We start from the raw sequence: 22,114 nt of genomic DNA on the forward strand, positions 1-22,114 counted from the left end.
TTTGGAAACAAAAAATATCCACATGTACCTATTCAAATATCCATGTGTGTCACTTTAGATGTGAAATACACAACCACAGTACCAGTTGCAATCTTAAACATGTTCAAATATATGAAAAACAGAAAATATACTGGAAACAAACTATCCATGTGTACCACTTCAAATATCCACGTGTGCCACTTTAAATGTGAAATGCACAACCACTATGACAGCTGAAATCTCAAATGTGTTCAAATATAAAAGAAAAGAAAAATAAACTAGAAACAAATCCACGTGTACCTATTCAAATATCCACATGTACCACTTAAAGATTGAAAGTGTACAACCACAATGACAGTAGCAATATAAAGTGTGCTCAAATATACAAAAAGGGGGAATGACACAAAAAAAATCTTTAAAACATGTGTCCTAATGATATTTATCAGTGCGTACCACTTTAAGTGAGCAATACACCTCCTAAAGTGTACCAATGATCCATAGCTTCACAGTGTATAAGTGAATACTCTATTTCTTATATATATATATATAAATATAATAAATTCTAAACATATGATCAACAATGTCAGCAACAATGTATAACTTTCAAACTATGTATAACTTGCAAACTATTGTCCATGTGCACTAAGTTGAACGTGAACAGAACGGTTTCTGGGCTACATCCTTATCGTTCTCCACATTTTCTTGCAGAATAATCATACATATATGCTGTCCACCTATCTTAAGTTCGTTTTATTTTGTGTTTTTTTTTTGTGGCATCCCCTTTAACATCTGCATCAGAAGTAGTGGATTTTTTTCTTTTTAAATGTCAGTTTTTGTGTAGTAGGTTACATTGTATACAAGGGTGGACTGACAACTCATGGGGCTCCCGGGCAATAGGGGATCATGGGGCCCTTGTGTCCTTGCCCAAACTCAAAAAAGCCTATGAAAAAGGTACCTGGGGCATCTCATGGGGCCCCCTACTGCCCCCGGGCAGTGCCCGAGTTCCCAAATGTTCAGTCCGCCCCTGATTGTATATATACTGTTTTATAAACATTAATAAAGTCATTGTTTCCCATCAAACAGAAATTGCTTTAGTACATGTTCCCGTGTTGGTGCCCAACACCACCCCCCTTTCCCGCAAGGCATTTTTTTAACACTCCTATACCTATTAACCTAGAAAATGGCCATTACTGTTATTTAAAATTAGAATTCTATTGACTATATTGGGGTTTGTGGTTAGCACCACAAATTCAGTAATGTTTGGAAAACCCATGGCCTTGCAGCCCATGACTATTTCCAAAGTGATTATTTACTTAACTAAGTTAATAGCCTCTTCTCCTTTAGTGAATCAATCTCAATGTTTTAATCCATCAAGTCACAGCATAACACAGCTTCTTTGAAAAAATTAAATTTTATTACAGAACAAAAATGCAAATATAGTCAATAATGATGAGCAAATCTGTTTGAAAATGGTTAAATTGACAAACAAGCAAATTGCTGATTTTATGCTTTTCCAAAACACATACACATTTTTCTAGTTTTAATGAAATTATACAATTTATGAATCATAATAGCCTTTATATTCGTGGGTTTTGTGTCTTACATCTCCCTGCAAATATTCAGAAGAATCAAAAAGTGAAGATTCAGCAATTTTGACTCAGTCATCCTTGCTGTCATTACCTTACTTTTTCATTTGTGGCTTTACAGGCTTTTGAAAGGTGCACTGAATAGGAAATGTTCACAATTTTTTTTCTTTTACTTGAATGTTGCCTGTACAATGTTATATTGGCTTTAATGGGATAGCTCAATAAGGGTTGATAATATGTAAAACAAAGTAATACAGAGCAACCAAATGTTATCTGTTATCGTTTTAGATCAGCGCAGTAAATGATTAGCTGCTCTGTGTTATTAAGTTTTGCACATTGATGCCTGCCCTATAAAGTAAACTAGCTTGCACATGTTTTCGGTTGAGTACAATTTGTACTGTACATTTCCCTTTGAGCATAATTACTGTTTCAAAAGCCTAAGAGAACATGGCACGTAAGAAAAAATGTTTGCAAATATAATTATTTTTTCTCTGCCTTAAAGGAAGCCTGTGGTAAGATGAAAAAGGAGTTTTTTGTTGCTGACATGCTAATATACTGTATGTTGCCTGGCTTTATCAGGTTTCAACAGTTTCTGAGTCAATGATCTAGTAGAGATGTAACAGTGGTTAATCTGGTCTGCCATTGTTAGATGAGGCATAGGTTTGGGATGTAGAAGTTTTTAACAGTTTATACTGTTATTCAAGGCATGCCAGAAATGATAAATGATCACAGTTTCTTGTGTTATCATCCAAACTGTCAAGTCATCAAATGTCTGGTGTTATAACTTGTGCAGCACAGTGGCAACTGCTGATCAAAGGATAAAATGATAACTTCCTTGGTAGGAAAGGATAGGAGAGATTACTTCCACTTTAAACATCTGTTAAATTTTGATTAGTAGAAGAGCAGCAAATATTTGCAGTATTAGTTGCTTAGCAACTGAAAACTGCAAGTATTGGGGTTTAAATGGCCTAAGAAGCTTGTGACCTAGTTTAGATTCCTGGTCACTCTGGATGGTCATTGAGAAGAAGCTGCTGGCTGTAACTGACAGGAAGAGTGACAGTTACAGGATTTGGATGAAGATTGTAGCTCCAGTTGGTGTGTGAGTGTGTACACTGGCTGTGCATGACAGAAGTCTACAGCGTACTGCTGGAATATTGAGTCCCAACAGCCGCAGAGTTTGAGAGAGCAGCTACAGTACATGTGAAGAAACCCATGTTTAATTGAAAAAATGGCTCCTGGACAGGAATTAGCAGGATAAATAAGGGCTGTAAATTCCTCCTCATATGCATTGTTAAAGTACCCTGGTAGGGGTGTTGCCAAAATGACTACAATTATCTCATCATACTCAGGAATATGTATTTATTATTACTTGTAGAATGTATCTTCAGTAATGTTTTTGTCATTTTCAGTTTTCCTTTTTTTACAGAACATTAAGCTATAAGAACTACATAGCAAAAGTTTAAAAAATATATTTTATTTTAAGAGGTTTGTTCAATGACTGTATCAATCTACAAAGACATACAGAAAGTATAGCCTACAGGAAGTCAAATGTCCTGATCGCCATGTTTGTTCTTGGACAGTAACTCATAATATATTAAAAATATTAGAGCAGTATGGCATGTATGGAACTAGAATATTCAGAAGAAAAGGTTAGTTATCACAGTCTATATACACTGCTCAAAAAAATTAAAGGACAACTTTTTAATCAAAGTATAGCATCAAGTCAGTTAAACTCCTGGGATATTGATCTGGTCAGTTAAGTAGCAGAGGGGTTCGTTAATCAGCCTCAGCTGCTTTGGTGTTAATGAACTTAACAACAGGTGCACTAGGTGGGCAACAATGAGACAACCCCCAAAACAGGATTTGTTTTACAGGTGGAGGCCACTGACATTGTTATCCCTACTCATCTTTTCTGACTGTTTTTCGCTAATTTTGCACTTGGCTAGGGCCAGTGTCACTGCTAGTAACATAAGGCGATACCTGGATCCAGGATGGCACATTAATACGTGCCACTGCCAAAAGGTTTGCTGTGTCTCTCAGCACAGTCTCAAGACCATGGAGGAGATTCCAGGAGACAGGCAGTTACTCTAAGAGAGCTTAACAGGGCCGTAGAAGGTCCTTAACCCATCAGCAGGATTGGTATCTGCTCCTTTGAGCAAGGAGGAACAGGATGCCAGAGCCCTACAAAATGACCTCCAGCAGGCAACTGGTGTGAATGCCTTTGACCAAACAATCAGAAAAAGACTTCATGAGGGTGGCCCAAGGGACCGACGTCCTCTAGTGGGCCTTGTGCTCACTGCCCGGCACCATAGAGCTTGATTGGCATTTGCCAATGAACAACAAAATTGTCAGGTCCACCACTGGCACCCTGTGCTTTCATAGATGAGAGCAGGTTCACCCTGAGCACATGTGACAGATGTGAAAGGGTCTGGAGAAGCCATGGAGAACTTTATGCTGCCTGTAACATCATTCAGCATGACCATTTTGGTGGTGGGTCAGTGATGGTCTGGGGAGGCATATCCATGAAGGGACACACAGACCTCTACAGGCTAGACAATGGCACCTTGACTGCCTTTAGGTATCGGGATGAAATCCTTGGACCCGTTGTCAGACCCTACGCTGGTGCAGTGGGTCCTGGGTTTCTCCTGGTGCGCGACAATGCCCGGCCTCATGTGGCGAGAGTATGCAGGCAGTTCCTGGAGGATGAAGGAACTGATACCATTGAATGGCCCCCACGCTTGCCTGCCCTAAATCCAATACGACACCTCTGGGATATCAAGTTTCGGTTCATCCGATGCCGTCAGATTGCACATTAGACTATTCCAGGAGCTCAGTAATGCCCTGGTCCAGATCTGAGAGGAAATACCCAAGAACACAATCCGTCATCTCATTAGGAGCATGCCCCGATGTTGGCAGGCATGCATACAAGCACATGGGGGCCATACAAACTACTGAGTACCATTTTGATTTGCTGCAATGAAATTTGGACTAGCCTGCTGCATCATTTTTTCACTTTGATTTTTGGAGTGTCTTTGAATTCAGTCCTCTGTAGGTAGATCATTTTCATTTCCATCAACGATGGGTCATCCTTACATTCCTAACACATTAGCTAGTGCATATCAGTATAGATATCCAGCATGATATTTTTCCTCATTGATATCTGAGGTGTTTTCAAAGTGTCTTTAATTTTCTTTGAACAGTGTATTTTATCAATAAAAGTTTTATTTAACCTATTATATTTGATAGAAATGTAAATGTCTTCTGCAGAAAACAAGGTATATTTCACATACTGGAGCACTATGCTTCACCAGGTTTAGTTTTTTATTTCTTTGGTGTTCAGCATTGTAAAATACCAGTCTGCAGAGGACAAAGAGAAATAAAGTGTCTCTTGTTAATTGCTATATTAGTCCTATCATTTCGACTTCATATAATACCTTGGTGCAGAGCCATGATGTGCATTAATCTGCTTCCAGCACAATAGAAACTTGATATTCAGAGCAGATTTCCTTGTAGAGGCTAGGATGTGCCCAACATAGACATAATTTAAAGTGGAGTTCTACTCAAAAGCGGAAGCTCCACTTATTTGTCTCCTCCCTCCTCCACTGCCATATTTGGTACCTATTGGGGGGGGGGCAAAGTGAGCCAGAAGTTCAGCCCCCTCCTTGCTCCTGCAGTCTCCTGGAACTTTTATAGGTGCCAGGAGACAGCCAGACCAATCAGGAGGTGCGGCGTGACTTGTGCATGTGCAGTGGGCACCAGACTGCAAGCTGACACAGCTTGGTGCCCGCAGTAGAGATGCTGGTGTTGTGGAGGACAGAAGGAGAGAAGAGACTGTGCATTTGAGTACACCGCTGGACAGGTAAGTGAGTGTTTATTAAAAGTCAGCAGCTACAGCTTTTTTCATATAAAAAAATGCTTACATGTGCTTCCCAAACATGCAATTAAGAAAACTGATAACCTTATCCCGGACTTACAAAACAAGCTGCATGAACCTAAGATAGTGTTGAACAATGGAGATGTGTTCTCTAGAGTGATGAATCACACTTCTCTGTCTGGCAATCAAATAGTTTGGCAGTTGCCAGGAGAACAGTACTTGCCTTGCACTTGTGCCAAGTGTAAAGTTTGGTGGAGGAGGGATTACGATGTGGGTTCTTTTGTTCCAGGGGTTGGGCTTGGCCCCTTAGTTGCAGTGAAGGGAACTCTTAAGGCATCAGCATACCAAGACATTTTGGACAATTTCATGCTTGCAACTTTGTGGGAACAGTTTGGGGAATGGCCCCTTCCTGTTCCAAAATGACTGCGCACCAGTGCACAAAGCAAGGTCCATAAAAACATGGATGAGCCAGTCTGGGGTGGAGAAACTTGACTGGCCTGCACAGAGTCCTGATTTCAACACAATAGAACACCTCTGGGATAAATTAGAGTGGAGACTGCGAGCCAGGCCTTCTGGTCCAACATCAGTGCCTGACCTCACAAATGCGCTTCTGAAAGAATGGTCAAACATTCCCATAGACACACTTCTATACCTTTTGGACAGCCTTCCAAGAAGAGTTGAAGTTTTTATAGCTGCAAAGGGTGGGCCAACTCAATATTGAACCCTACGGACTAAGACTGGCATGCCATTAAAGTTCTTGTTCACGCAAAGGCAGGCGTCTCAATACTTTTGGCAATATAGAGTATGTAGCTTGGTAGCTTGTATATATTTGTCTTTTTGTTGAAGGGTTGTAGTAGATTTGAATTCTGCCCAATTTAATGAGATAATATTCCACACTATTAATTTACTAGTTTTACTATAATTCACTATTTTTTTGTATGCATACAGTATATATATAGCTACACACTGTGAAGATCTTGGCTGACTGGATGTACCATATTTTTGACTCCATAAGACGCATTCTTTCCCCCCAAAAAATGGGGGAAAATGTTTGCGCACCTTATGGAGCGAATATGTTGTGGCCGGCCCGGTATTCCCGCCACCGCCGAGTTAGAATAGCGGGCCGGCCGCTAGACTCTTCTGTGCAGCAGAACCTGATCCTCAGTCCTAACAGTTCCTCAGTCCAGTGGTGTCCTCACTGTCTTCTCTCCCTGGCGCCGGCATCTTTAATGTGGGCACCCAGCTGTGACAGCTTGCGGCTTCACAGCCGGGTTCCCACTGCGCATGGGTGAGAAGTGCTGCACTTTGTGAATGATCCGGCAGTCTTCTGGGACCTGTCACATGTTCCAGAAGATGGGGAGGAAGGACAACTCTGCGGTAGTGGTAGTGGCTACCTGTCAAATTTGGGTACCCGCTCCCCCGCTTCCACTCCCTAAAGGTCTGCAGTCTCTGGTCATCTCCTGTACTATGTCCGCAGTCTCTGGTCATCTCCTGTACTATGTCCGCAGTCTCTGGTCATCTTCTGTAGTACATCCGCAGACTCTGGTCATTTCCTGTACTATGTCCTCAGTCTCTGGTCATCTCCTGTAGTATGTCTGCAGTCTCTGGTCATCTCCTGTACTATGTCTGCAGTCTCTGGTCATTTCCTGTACTATGTCTGCAGTCTCGGGTCATTTCCTGTACTATGTCTACAGTCTCTGGTCATCTCTTAGATTGTAAGCTCGAAAGAGCAGGGCCCTCGAACCCCTCGTGTATCACATTGTATTGTTTTCGTACTGTCGCATGTTCTGTCTCCCTTTGTAATGTACAGCGCTGAGCAAACTGTTGGTGCTTTATAAATACTGTATAATAATAATAATCTCTTGTATTGTGTCTTCAGTCTCTGGTCATTTCCTGTACTATGTCTGCAGTCCATTGGTTCAGAATATTTTTTTTCTTGTTTTCCTCCTCTAAAACATAGGTGCGTCTTATGGTCAGGTGTGTCTTATGGAGCACAAAATACGATAAGTAAATGAGTGTGGGGAGAGGGTAGAATATATATACTGTTCAAATACATATATAGTGGGAAATATTATCTAATTAAATTGAGAAGAATTCAAATCTATCACAACTCTTAAAAAAAAAAAAAGACAAATGGTGTTTTTTTTTTATTAAACTACTAATGCAGTTAAGTTTGCTGTATTTCCAATCACACATTTTTAGACTTAGGTTAATGAGGTACCTTTGGTTCATAAGGTTAACTGATACATTTATACTCATTACCATATATTTCTCAGCTATTATCTTCATTTCTCCAGTCTTGCCATCTCTATCTGTCCCTGTCAACCTACCTAATAACTACTGAAAACAAATCACATCTTGCTGTCTTGGAGAAATGCGGTTAATGTTTTGCTAACCAGGAAATGAACTGTGCTTTTTACTGAACGCCTATTTTTCAATTGTCCTTGTTATATTTATTGGAAAGTGATTTTGAGATGATTTCTACATTGTACTTATTTATTCCATGGATAAAACTTTCACCTTCTAATTCTGGGACCCTGACTGCAGTCCCTCTCTTACCCTACAAGGGCAATGGAGATTGTACCGTGATTTTCAAAAAGTATTTGTCATCTTTTGAATTATTCATATATTGTAATGTTACATTTTGCATCAAATCAACATAATCAGATTTTTACCCTTGTATTTTCACAATTTTTTAAAATTCTGTTCTTCTAGTACGACTAAACATTTAAAATATTATTTTTAGGATTTAATAATTATCTTTTGACCTCTTGGGAGAGAATTCCCCTACATTATGCCCCTTTAATGCCCGCACAAGAAGTGGAAGTGTGATTGTGACTAGGAGAGGAAAGAATTCCACAGACATTTTCTGAAATTCTAAGCTTCCTCATTACACTAAAAATGTGTCTGTGCCTCTGTTGGTGATATTTTCCATCTTTTTTATTTTGCCTCTACCGCTTCAGTCCTGAAGTGAGAGAAAATCTTTTAACAAGGGACATAAGATACAAGTAAAAATATTACACCCATCCATGCTCTAAAATAAAATGTTTTAGTAGAGTTGGAATTTAACACTAATAATGCGGCATACAGTATTTTACCAGACATTTCTGTCTCTGAATACCTATTCAACAATGTCTAGTTCTAATTCCTAGAACCACCTTTTGGTGCCATTTCAACGGCAAGTCTTTTGGGGTGAGTCAATGTGTAACTGGATCCTGCAATTCTTCATTGTTTGTTTAGGGTCATCATTTTGCTTGAGGGTGAGCCTCCTCACCAGTCTCAGGTCTCGTAACTTCCCTAGCCGTCTGATTATGTCTGTGCTCAAAGTGGTACATTTTTTTGCATGGAAATATGTAGCTTTTTTATTGTAGGCCTGTAATTTTTAGAAATAACTCACTGAAATCTGTCCAAACAAGAGTCTAGTAAACATCCCGGGTATGTTAAAATTTGAAACATGAAATCATAAATTATAATTTAATAAATATTCATAAAAAATAATAATAATAATAAATTTAATTCAATAATTTAATAAAACCAAAAACACTGAAATTTGAACTATAGCGCCAAGTTCACACATCACTGAGCAAAGTCGCAAAATTGTTTTCAGTGTCTGATGACGAATTTCCCCACGAATCATTATCACTCAATTCTGCAAGTGGTTCTGATTTACTATCACTGTTCTCTAGCTGGTCTAAAACCGCTTTTTACCTAAAGGGACGCTTTTTGGACGCCATGGACGTTTCTCAGTTTCCAGGCAGAAATAGCTATAAAAATGCAGGCGGGGGCAAAGCACTTGGGACAAAATGTATGTGAAATGCTTTGATACAGTAATGTTTTACTATGTGATTTTAGTGAATGTCACTTTTTGACATTTTTAAATTTCCCACCAGTTTCGTCGGAACCCAGAAGACAGATGCTGGCATCCGCCGGAGGACATTGCCGGGGTCGCTGCAAGAGGGACATTGCGGGAGCGCAGGACAAGGTAAGTGCAGAAGGGATCCCGGAGCAACACTGCAAGGTATTCCCGAGTGTAGCTCGGGGTTACTGCTTGTGGTGCTGAAACTTTACCCCGAGCTACACTCAGTAATACCTCCAGGGAGGTTAAAGACTAAGGGCTCATTCACACTTGACTTTATTTCTAACTCTTGCCAAACACCCCTATAGCGTTTGACAGGTGTTAGACAGGCGTTTGTGAAGCATTTTTAACGTTCCTCAAATGCTCCCAAAATGCCCTATGCGCGGTTTTAAAGCGGTTGATAGGTGTTTGCCAAGTGTTAAAACTACACCACAAACTCCTATAATGAAGTTAAATGGTATTAACGCTCCGCAAATGCCTCACAACCGTTCCAGATGAAAGGAAATTCCATTACACGATTCTACCATCATCATGCTTCGCTGTGGGGATAGTCTTTACACAATCATGATACATTTTTTTTTTACATTTGCTGAGTTTACCATATGACTTTTAGCAAGTTATAAATGAAAACTGGTATTTTTTTTTAACATGTCTGTTTTTCTGCTCTTCCATAAAGACTAGCTTTGTGGATCATGAGAGGCGTAATTGTTCAGTGAAGAGTTTTTCCCACATTACGATGTTTCTTGGTCTTTATGGTATTGTTTGTCTCCAACATACTCTGGGGTGTTCCAGTAACAGGATTTTTTACACTGAGAACAGGTAGTTATTTAATTGAACACAAGTGTATTTTATTTAACACATTATATGGCTTCTAAACAGGGTTATATATAGCCTGTCTGATGTGGGGGTGCAGTAATAAATGTCAGGGGGAGAGGATGGGAGATCAGCAGGACAATGTACGGAGCATCAGCAGGGCAGAGGATAGGATCAGTAGTTTGTAGGGCAGTGTACAGAGGTTATTGTTTTTTAGGGCAGTGTACAGGGGTCAGCAGGGAAGAGGACAGGAGGGAGCAGGGCAGTGTACAGGGAGTCAGCAGGGAAGAGGAAAGGAGGGAGCAGGGCAGTGTACAGGGAGTCAGCAGGGAAGAGGACAGGAGGGAGCAGGGCAGTGTACAGGGAGTCAGCAGGGAAGAGGACAGGAGGGAGCAGGGCAGTGTACAGGGAGTCAGCAGGGAAGAGGACAGGAGGGAGCAGGGCAGTGTACAGGGAGTCAGCAGGGAAGAGGACAGGAGGGAGCAGGGCAGTGTACAGGGAGTCAGCAGGGAAGAGGACAGGAGGGAGCAGGGCAGTGTACAGGGAGTCAGCAGGGCAAAGCATTGAAGGTCAGCAGAGGACAAACTGAAGGCAGGGATAAGCAGGGTGGAGGGCACTGATCACCATTGGCAGAACAGAGGGCAGAGGCTATCACTGGCAAGACAGAGGAAAGGGGTCACTGCGGGAGAGGCAGAGGACAGGGAACACTGCTGGCAGGGAAGAGGACAGGGATCACTGCTGGAGAGGCAGAGGACAGGGATCACTAATAAAGAGGCAGAGGATTGGGATCATCGCTGGCAGGGCAGAGGACAGCAATTACCACTGGAGAGGCAGATGACAGGAATCACCACTGGAGAGGGAGAGACAGGGATCATCACTGGAGAGGCAGATGACAGGGATCACTGCTGGAGAAGCAGAGAACAGGGGTCACCACTGGCAAGACAGAAGAAAGGGGTCACTGTGGGAGAGGCAGAGGACAGAGATCACTGCTGGCAGGGAAGAGGACAGGAATCACTGCTGGAGAGACAAAGGACAGGGGTCACCACTGGAGAGGCAGAGGACAGGGATCATTGCTGGCAGGGAAGAGGACAGGGATCACCACTGGAGAGGCAGAGGACAGGGATTACTGCTGGAGAGGCAAAGGACAGGGGTCACAGCTGGAAAGGCAGAGGACAGGGATCACCACTAGAGAGGGAGAGGACAAGGATCACTGCTGGAGAGAGGGAGGACAAGGATAATCTCTGGGATGGCACTTGGCTGAGCTCCTTTCCCATCTCAGTGCTGCACACAGCTCCTTCTCCCCACACTACACAGAGCTGAAATCACATTCCTTTACTTACATCCAGTCATCCAAGATCTTCACAGTATGTAGCTGGCTGCTATGTTGCAGTTCTGACCTGTGAAATTCTCTGGTCAGAACATCAGTTTAGCTGCAGTAGCTAGATACACCCCTTGAAGATTGTGGCTGTAAGTAAATGAATGTGATTTTAGCTCTGTGTAGCGTGGGTAGGAGGATCTGTGTACAGTGCTGGGATGCGAAAGAATCTCACATTCGGGCAGCCCATTCAGAGTTGGTCACGGGGCTTTGGAGGGGTGCAACCGAGATCTGGGGGAGAGCAGGCCACCCCAGCACCCCCCCAGATCCAGAAAAGCTTCTTAATAATGTACTGGAAAGGAGTGAATACTTATGCAGGGTATTTCACTTTTTTTTACTAATACAAAATTTGGAAAACAAGAATTTATTCTTTATTTCAGCATCTGACTACCCAGAACAGGTGGAGCTTTGCCTCTCAGAATGCCCATGTATTCAGCTATATGTGCAAGCTTTTTGAAGTTGCTGCAGGTATGTTCACGTGACTCTAGGGGGGAGATTTTATTGTCGAAGCTTAATTGAACAAGCTAAAGCTAGAAGCTGATTGGCTGCCATGCACAGTTGAACCAGATTTTGAGTGCTCCAGTTTTCTTAAATCTCCCCCTAGGTGTCTGCACTTTATACCTGCAACAGTTTTTTCTTGTCCTAAGGACAGAGTTTTGTGGGGACATGTATTAGGGCTAGAGTTATAGGAGAATAGATAACATACAAAAATAAAAATTTTGTAAAGTTGCATGTAAATCCAATTTTCACTATGTTTGGCATTGTGCCTCATTGTATATAGTATTCTGAAGCAAATTATTTGTGTGAATCTGTTGTAAAATGTATTACCTGGTGATATTGCCACTAACAGCACTTCCTTTTTTGGGTTTATAATGCTAAGCTGCTATTTTGCAATTAGCAGCAACTTTGCAAGCCTTTACTTTATCATTTCAGGTTTGTAGGAGGCATGCATAAACCTGATAGGCAGCCACTTAACCTCCGGAAGGTGTGTGCATGGTTGGCTGACAAAACTGTTGCTAACTGAGGTGGAACTCCATAATTTGCAAGGCTGCAAACAAAAAGGTGCTACTGGTAGGATTTCAAGGTGGTAAATCTAGTAAATCCACAAGCTGAATTTCTTCTTGAATCTTGTTCTGACTTAGTAATCTATCTAGAGGTAGGGTTGCTGTGTACTCTTGGCACTAAAGCATTTTAAATCAGAACAAAACTCTTCAATACTTACCTCTGCTTCAATGGTTTGACACCTGTAAGCTCCTTTGCCAGCTTCTTCTGGGTGCCAGTCTTTGGCCATCTTCGAAGACTGGTGCAGGATGATATCACTCTCATGCATGCACAGTGGTGCAGTTATCCCTGCACACAGGCACTGTGCTGGAATATAAATTGTTTTTAACATTGAGTTGATTGAGAATGAACTCAATGTTAATTCTACAGAAAATGGTGAGCAGGCAGGTAGGTTTATTTTACTGCAGCAGAGATATTGCCTTTTTAATATAAGACTTTAGTTCCTCTTTAGGAGATTTTAGAACAAAACAATATCATATATGGTTCAATGCCTTTCAAATCAAGTACATTACAATTACCGGTATTTTCATCTCTGGAAAAAAAGTGTATCGTTTAAATGGAATATAAACACTAAATATGGGAACATTAAAGATACTGAAGAAAAGCTTTAATACGTTTGATGTTGTATCATCTTAATAATTCATAGTTTATTGCACAGTAGAAATGTAAATGTACTAAGAGTGTTGCTGGTGTATTATAAGAAGACACTCAAGATCATTGCTATTGGGGAAAGCAGTTGTTGGACATCATTGCATTGCTTTTGGAAAGGATTCATCTATAGTCTTCAAGGATGGTTTATATGTGTTTCTAGCCAAGATGTTTTGTGTGGCAAAGAGCCATTTATTCTTATGCATAAAAACAAAATTAATGTTTAGATGTAAGCTAGAAATGCAACTGCATATTAAAATAGAAGATTAAAACTGAAACAAAAAGACCATGCATTGTATGCTAACATCCGCAGGGTACCAGAAATATAGGAAAGCCATAACAGAACAAAAATCCAATGAATATGAGAAACCGTAAAACGACACTAACAAAAGGGATATTTTTCATTTTGAGGGACTGAATCTCAGTGGAGTATTTTATGCCTCTATATAGGGAAAAAATATTTGGAAAAGTGTGCTAAAATAACAATAATAACATCAACTACAACAAAATAAAGTAAAGATAATAATTAGAACAATGCCATTAGAAAGATTAAAATATTATAACTACATTTGCATCAACTTCTAAAAAAAAAATGGAAAAAATCTGCATACTGGGGGTTTATGCATGCTTTTTGGCTCTAAATATAAGGGAGCAGCAGAAAAGCAACTGTTAAAGTAATCATGAGATTTGCTGTTGCCAAGGCTGCTAAGTACCTGAGAACATAAAAAGGTATTTGAGAGCTTTGACCTTTTAGCAGTAAATGAGAAATGGTGGGTTCCCGAACAACTACAGCATCATAGATACAGAACCAGGGGCAGACTGACCATTTGGAAACTCGGGCACTGCCCGAGGGCCCGGGGTCAGTAGGGGGCCCCATGAGATGCCCCTGGTACCTTTTTCATAGGCTTTTTTGAGTTTGGGCAAGGACACAGGGGCCCCATGATCCCCTATTGCCCGGGGGCCCCATGAGTTGTCAGTCTGCCCCTGTACAGAACAACACTGCCCTAACTGAACTGGGGCTTTTGGAGCACATTTATAGTGGTAAAGATAATATGGGTAGATACTGGCAACCAGGGGTGGATTGACCATTTGGAAACTCTGGCACTGCCCGAGGACCCGGGGTCAGTAAAGGGCCCCATGAGATGCCCCTGGTACCTTTTTTATAGGCTTTTTTGAGTTTGGGCAAGGACACAGGGGCCCCATGATCCCCTATTGCCCGGGGGCCCCATGAGTTGTTAGTCCACCTTTGCTGGCAACTCAATCTCAGTTTATGGCTGACAATTCTAGACACTGTCAATTATAGAGAATGTGTATTATGTTAGTTACAGACCAATCATTGTAAATGTAAGCACTATAATTTCACTTCAGCTTTATCTTTCAACAATGTTTTATATATAGATTGATGAATGTACTGTAGAAATAAGAGTTAAAAGCTAACTCCACATATAACAATGTATTTTCATAAAAATCTCCTATTAGGCTTGTGTACCTCCACACCGCCAGCTGACACAGGCAAATGCATCACTGTGTGAAATAGTTTTAAATAAATCAAGACATGCATTTAGACTGTGTTCAAGATCCAAGAGAACAAAACACACATAAGCTTTCTACTTTGTGAAATAAATGTATATTTTAGTTAACAAGGTCATTTTCAATCACCTTTGAAAAAGAATGGTGAAAGCATTTGGAGAAGTGTCTGCACTGCATAAACTACACTTGTCATACAATTCGAAAGACCTCCAACTGACAGCTGCTAAAAGAAAAACTTGTCTTAAATATGCTTGAATAGGAAAAGATGTGTTCATAGAAAAAAGGTCCAACTTGGAAGCCAAGGAAAACACCTTGTACACCCGTGCGCTGCCATACTCAATTGATATTGAAAACTGTGCTGGCTTATAAAATTGCATGCATACAAGCCCTAAGAAACGTGGAGGAGATTTACAAAAACTGGAGCATGCAAAATCTGGTGCAGCTCTGCATAGAAATCAGCTTCCAAGTCTTATTGTTAGAGCTTCATTGAACAAGCTGAAGGTAGAAGCTCCGTGCAAAAATATATATAATATTTCAAACATAAGTCCTTATTTTCCCAAAAGGATTTTCAAGACAATGTTCCAAAATGTGCTTCCACCTAATCACCACGTGAAAAATAATATTGACCGCACTCACCAGATGGAGGTGAGTAATAAGCCTCATAGGATATAAGGGATCCTATAGCCCCTCAGGAGGAACTCAAATCGCCTTCTTCACCCTGCTTAGATACAGCAATCGACTCCACTCTACTTCTCCATGGAATCCTCAATAATGTGCAAGGAAAGAAAGGCTACATAGTGTAATAAGGACTTATGTTTGAAATATATATATATATATTTTTTTTTTTTTTTTTTTGCACGGACATTTATTTGTGATTATTTTTATTTATTTAATTTTTGCGCTGTTTTTTGTGTTATTCATTATTGGCAGTTTTCACTGGTGCACAGCTGCATAATTGTATACTTTCTTTGATTGGCGCTGGGATTTTTTAGTTTGAAGGTAGAAGCTGACTGGCTACCATGCACAACTGCTACGGATTCTAAGAAAATCTCCCCCATGTCAAATTATAGCAACAAACTGTCCTATAATAACTATTTTCGTAACAATGTACACAGTAGCAAGGACTTTTTTTCTCAATTGTTGTAGAAAATTAATAAACCTATAGGAAAATACAGTTTTAAATTTACATTATTGCAGCACAATTTCCTTATTCTACCATGATTGTGCTTTAATAAAGAATTACAGTCAATTAAAAAAATCACATTCTCAGATCATGTGCACTTGGCATTTCCTTCTCTTTGTGAGCTGAAGATTTGTCACAGCTATGTTTGTGTGTGTGGGTGGAATGGGTTATGAGAGGAAGGATTCATTGGCAAACTAAACTGCATTGTGAGCAATTGCTAAATTGAATCATAAGTACATGATACATAAAGTCCAAAAACTTTTTTTTTCCCCCAAAAGGTATTACAAAAACAGGCAAGAAGAAAAATACATTTTCTTTTACAATTTAATTGTCTCCCCTGTTTCATTGGATATTTGGCTCAAGTGCTGTTCAACTTGGTTTTAATGTAGCTATTACAAGTTGTGTCTTGCCTGCAGTTCATCTTTAAAACATTGATACTGAATAAAATGAATTATTAAATTGTTTCACTCATTGATACCTTCAGCAACCAATCATTTAACAATATAATCAATGTAAAGGTAGGTACCACAGCTCCATTCTCATTCTATGTATCCATGCTTCAGTTTTCACATAACAACATGCACATTTCTTTTCCCCTTTAAGCACTTGAGTACCAAGTACCAGCATGTAATACTCCTTTATTCCCAGGCAATATTTTCAGTTTTCAGCACTGTGTTGCTTTATTTGACAATTACCGCATCATGCAATGTGGTACCTAATTTCATTTTACATCATTTTCTGAGAAATATGGAGTTTGGTAGTATTTAACAACATATACAGGCATACTTCGGTTTACGAATCAAAATCCATTGAAAATAATGCCTCGGTTTACGAATTTTCTTCGCAATACGAACAGATTAATTGGTTTTAATGCATTTACAATTTTTTTAAATCATGTCCCTGTACAGTACTATGTCTTTAAAGTGCAGTTTATAAAGAGTTTTGAACAGATAAAACTTTTTTTTACTTTTTTCTGACCTCCAGAACAAATTAATTGGTTTTCAATGCATTTACAAATTTTTTTTTAATCATTTCCTTTTATGCCTTTAAAGTGCACTATATAAAGAGTTTTGAACAGATAATTTTTTTTTACTTTTTTCTGACCTTCAGAACGGATTAATTGGTTTTCAATGCATTTACGAATGAATTTTTAATCCTGTCCCTGTACAGCATTTGTGCCTGTAAAGTGCACTTTATAAAGAGTTTTGAACAGATGAATAACTTTTTTTTTTTTAACTTTTTTCTGCCCTCCGGATGCATTAATTGGTTTTCAATGCATTCCTATTGGAAACCACGTTTCGGTTTGCAAATTTTTCCCAATACGAAAAGTCCCGCAGAACACATTAAATTCATAAACCAAGGTGTGCCTGTATATATATTTATATAAAATGTCTGAGGACAACTTGGCTCACACAAGTGCAGTGTTTATAAGCAGTGCAGAAATAAATGTCTACCAGTTCACCATTTAAGGTCATTCAGCAGTAGGTAAATAGTGAATCAACTCAAAGTTCATATTAATAAAGCAGGAGCACATTAGACATGTGATGTGATTCACTCTCAAAGATTCTCAAAAATGCTCAAATATCACAACAAAGATTCTAAAATTAGGTTTCTGTTGGCATCTAACAGTTTAGGAATACCTGCTTTTGTTTATATTAGAAGGCTGGCAGACTGCCAATATCTGTGCATTCAGTGTCTCTCTTGTGAATTTTGAAAATGATTGTCTCCACAATATTTGTAGCTACAAAGGTGAATGAAGGCTTGTTATAAAGTGTTCTGACTACTTGTTCAAAATATGTAATACTTTAGTGTGCATAGTCTGGGTACAGGCGCACTTTAAATAGTGTCTTTTTAAATTAAAGCCACAGTGTTTGGCCACATGTTTCAGCCAATACAAAATTTGGCTGAGATTTAGATGCTGAACCAGCAGCTGCAGTTACAACGTCCAATCAAGAGGGAGAAATGCTTCAACACTGTCCTCTGCTCCTCATTGCAGGGCAAGGGGAGAAATGGCAGCAAAATCTTTACAATTACAGCTTCTTAAAATATAACTAAAGGCAAAGCTTTTTGTTATGGACAGAGTGGAGATGGATATAACACCTGTCAGGCTTTTATTGCTTTCTGTGCCCCGTTAAGGATATATTTTTCCTCTTTGCTTGTCATGTTATCATTGAAAGTTAATAAAATTGAGTCGTCACTAGAACTGAACTAGGGAGGTAATCTTCCAATGAGGACACTAGTTCTAGTGACCCTGGTAACCCATGGATTCCTTCCATTTAGAGGGATTTACTTTCACTTTATGTTTTGGCTATGGGGCAGGAAGTGAAGAGAAATCCCCTCAATGGGACATAGTTAGTAAAAAAATTACAGGAGTTATAACCCTCCCTTACTGTCCCTACAATGAAAGAGAGTTCTGCCTTTAGTTCTACTTTAACTCCATCTAATCGTCAATAATATCAGTGTTGGCATCCTGACTTATACTCTACAGGAATATGGAGTGTGCACTTACCAAACTGTACGTACCCTTCTTCAATCATCTAAGCATGTGCAAGGAAAAATCAGTTTTTTTAAAATCTACCAGTAAATAACTGGGTAATGAACATCATCATATTGCTTAGTAAACATTATTTTTTCTTAGTGGATATTCTCTGCTACTTTAGTAAAGGACCCCCACTGTCTGAAATGTGGAGGACATGCAATGTAGCAGACTCTTCTTTGATCCAGCTCACACATGTTGTGCTTTGCTTATCACTTCCTACTTGTTTGGTTTGTTGGTCATGATGTAGCATTTACCTGATAGGGGTAATTCAGGAAAATACAGAATTTTGGCCACTAGATGGGGCTGATTGTAATAGGAAGTAAACATATTACACAAAATATGAGGATACGCAGACATTCACACAGCAAACATTTTATTAATAGACCCCTAAAGTGTACTCCCACATTTGCACTTAAATTTGCCAAATCCATGTGTATTATGTGTTCTGATTCACACAGCCTACCTAATATATATATACATATATATATATATATATATATATATATATATATATATATATATACACACATACATATATACACACACACACACACACACACACAGTCTATTACTTTTCAGTCATTTTTCTATTGGATCAGTCCATTGAGCACACTGCCAGCTACTCTGAACAATTTGAAAGTGAAGGGACAAATTGGGGCAGGCAGAGTTTCCTCATTAGCAAGCAATGCAGAACCCAAACTTTAAAATCTTTAACCCTTTTTTTAGGACATAAATCCAAAATTCAGTTCATAACTTAAAATGAGATCTGCAAGCACAGTACAGACAGAGTTACAGACATGGTAACCATTAAAGTGGTTGAAAACCCCCAGATACACCCAGTGAAGTGACTAGCATCAGGTAATACTCATAAAAGAAGTAAATCTTCCTACATAAGTTTTGCCTGTTTATCTGCAGTGATTGCTTCTGTTGATTGTTTTAAAAACACACAGATCAAAGCTTTTTTTTTCTCAACTCCAACAGTAGTGGGTGGGGATCTGAAAACTCACAGTGCAGATCTCAGTGAAGGGATCTCTGAGCCCTAATTGGAGGGAAGGGACACACCCCTCTTCACACAGCACACTGAAAACATGCAGAGCTGTGGATATCACTCACAGGCTGTGTGCTGGAGCTTTCTCCCCTTCACCTTTTTATCACTTTGTTGTCAAGAAAAGCTGTCATAAGTGAGGAACCAAAGAGAAACCACGCTCAATGCTTTGAATAATGGCAAGTACAGATTATAGAAGGATGTGTCTTGTTCAGGTTTCAAGTCCGAGGTTTACAAATCACTTTAACACCACATTACATAAAAGTGGAAAACTTCACTTTTGGAGTGTTCACGAAAGAAAAAAAGCAAAAAGGTAAGAAGGACTGTTTAATTAATACTATGTGAATTAGAGCATATAGGAAATATTAAGCAGGTGTTATCACACTTTGGCTGCAAAAGTAGAAATACATTTTAAAGCTGAACTTCAACCTTACCCTCATTTTTTGCATACTTGTACAGGCTTCCCTCCTATCCTGAATTTGCTTATTTTGATTAAAGCAAGTCAGAAAGAGCCTGCGTCATTTACTGACTGCAGAATATCTATCATTATTCTTTTACAAATATGGGCTTAGTATCACATTATGGTGCTGCTTTTGGCAGTTTTCATGCAAATGCAGCCTTTCTAAGAATGCTCACTCCTCTAGGCTGATTACTCATCACGGCATTTTTCTATTTGCATAACACCTTGCATTGGGCTGGAAGCTCCCGAATGGAATAGTGAGGCAGGGTGCTGGGATGTTTTTAGAAAGCTATGTGCAGCACCCTATGTACAGCACCTGCCAGCCTCTCACACAAGCCATGATCTTCCTGGGTCTAAATTAAGGTGTGCAATGAAAATAGAAAGGCTTTATTTAAAAAAAAATTTTTTTAAAAAAATTGTAAAGATATGTTGATTGGGGGGTGGGGGGGGGGCAGGGAAAATGAAAAAATACGCAGGTTAATCTTCAATTTTAAGAAGCATACAATCTGCAGTGTGGTGCTTGGTACATGTCAGTCTGAGTTAGACTCAAGGAGAAATAAAGCAGATGGGGAATAGATTATTCACTTAGTTGTTCTTATTAGAAAGTAAAGATGCAATAATTTCTTCTGTACTGATTTGACACCTGATTTCACCCTTTCCAGCAATGTCACTCTGAAAAATCTTCACTGCCCAAAGGAATTCTAGCCCTCTTTAACTGGAAAGTTGATGCTGCTACCTAGGGAACTGTTGAATAAAGACATTTTGGTTGCATACAGCTTTCTAACTGATGTGTGTGGTTGAAGTAGCATAAATGTGCATTTATACTAAGTACGGGAAAGAGGCAGCCAGTTTACTTGCTGAATGTGATTTAAAATTGTACAAAAAATGATTTCCTTGAAAATGGTGTATAGCCAAATACCACTAAAGTTCAGGACGTTCTCAACCAATAATCATAACATGATCATTTAGAAAACGATTACCTAATAGTGGACCAGAACATTTCAAAGCACTGTAGCAAATGGAATGTAAATTTTCAGGTTCAGACTGCACAATGCAGATCTGACCCTGATTGCCCCAGTGAATGGGCCACTTTTACAACACCACTAGCACATGGAAATAGCCATCCAAGTATACTAGACATGTTTGTTAGAAAAAAAAAAAGCTCTGTATGTATGTCATGAATTTTGTTTTATATTATTTCCTCATTCTAATTTTGATCTTTTACCACATTTTGCTGTTGAAGGTAAAATGCTTTATATTGTGCTAAGACTTATATACCATGGAGCTCATGTATCAGCCTATCAGTGTTGAGAATTTTTAATGCCGTCTCACAGCCACAATCAACCTAACCTGGAAAATTTTTACTAAAAAATGTAAGGCCGTTTACACTTAAAAGATCAATTTGTGTGTGTTGAAGCAGGAGTGTTAATGGTCCCTAAGTTTCAAAACAGTTGGCTGTGGTTTACTGACAATTCCTAGTTATAGCATGTTGATACTGTATAACAAAGATCAAGATTAGCACTTTGTACTGTATTTCCTTATTACTAAACTGTATGTTTGAAATATTTAAAATGCAAATAACAGACAGACTAATAAACCATTGCAAAAAGAAGTAATAAAAAACGTAATTACCTTCCCAACATACTGGGGGTCTGGTCCTATGTGTTCTTCTAAAACAAAGAACTGATTCCAAACCCATCCACGTTTTGGCCGATGGTGAACTTCTGTCTCTCCTTCTGTATGTTTGGTTTGATTTCTGGTCACATTTATGGAGGTGTGATGTGTTGCTCCATAACATCTCTGTACAAAACAGAGGCACACCAGAACAGGACAGATACCAGATGTGCTTGTAAATCTCATGGTAGGAAATGTTTCCTTCTTCTTTGCCTTGTAATTTTGTAATCCAGCAACCAAGGTGTACTTGCTATGTAGCTAAATTTGATCTGGCAGAACAGTCCAGCATTGTCTTCCTTGAGCATCCATTATTTTTATTGATTTTCAGAAATTAAGACTGTATTTACATTGTGAAAAGAAAATATGTCTTAGCAGTGTCTCTGTGGAATTCTTCATAACGTTGTCCAGGAGACGTGCATGTTAAATCTAATGGAAATAAGCAAAGAGTACCATCAGGAAAGTCATTTACTTCTTCACCCTATTAGCAATT

General features: G+C 39.3%; 1 protein-coding gene across 1 annotated transcript in view; it reads right to left on the minus strand.

Moving 5' to 3' along the window:
* The window catches only part of CDH18 (cadherin 18), an 835,087-nt gene that overhangs the window by 587,503 nt on the left and 225,470 nt on the right, over positions 1–22,114 (minus strand). Inside the window, exon 2 of the mRNA XM_089674838.1 lies at positions 21,583–22,050. Within this exon, the coding sequence (XP_089530964.1) occupies positions 21,583–21,810 (228 nt within the window). The 5' untranslated portion in view covers positions 21,811–22,050. The remainder of the gene's footprint in view (positions 1–21,582; positions 22,051–22,114) is intronic.

This window comes from Staurois parvus, unplaced genomic scaffold, assembly GCF_062004578.1.
Source record: "Staurois parvus isolate SC_StPar_1 unplaced genomic scaffold, SC_StPar_1.0 ptg000153l, whole genome shotgun sequence".
NCBI lineage: Eukaryota > Metazoa > Chordata > Amphibia > Anura > Ranidae > Staurois > Staurois parvus.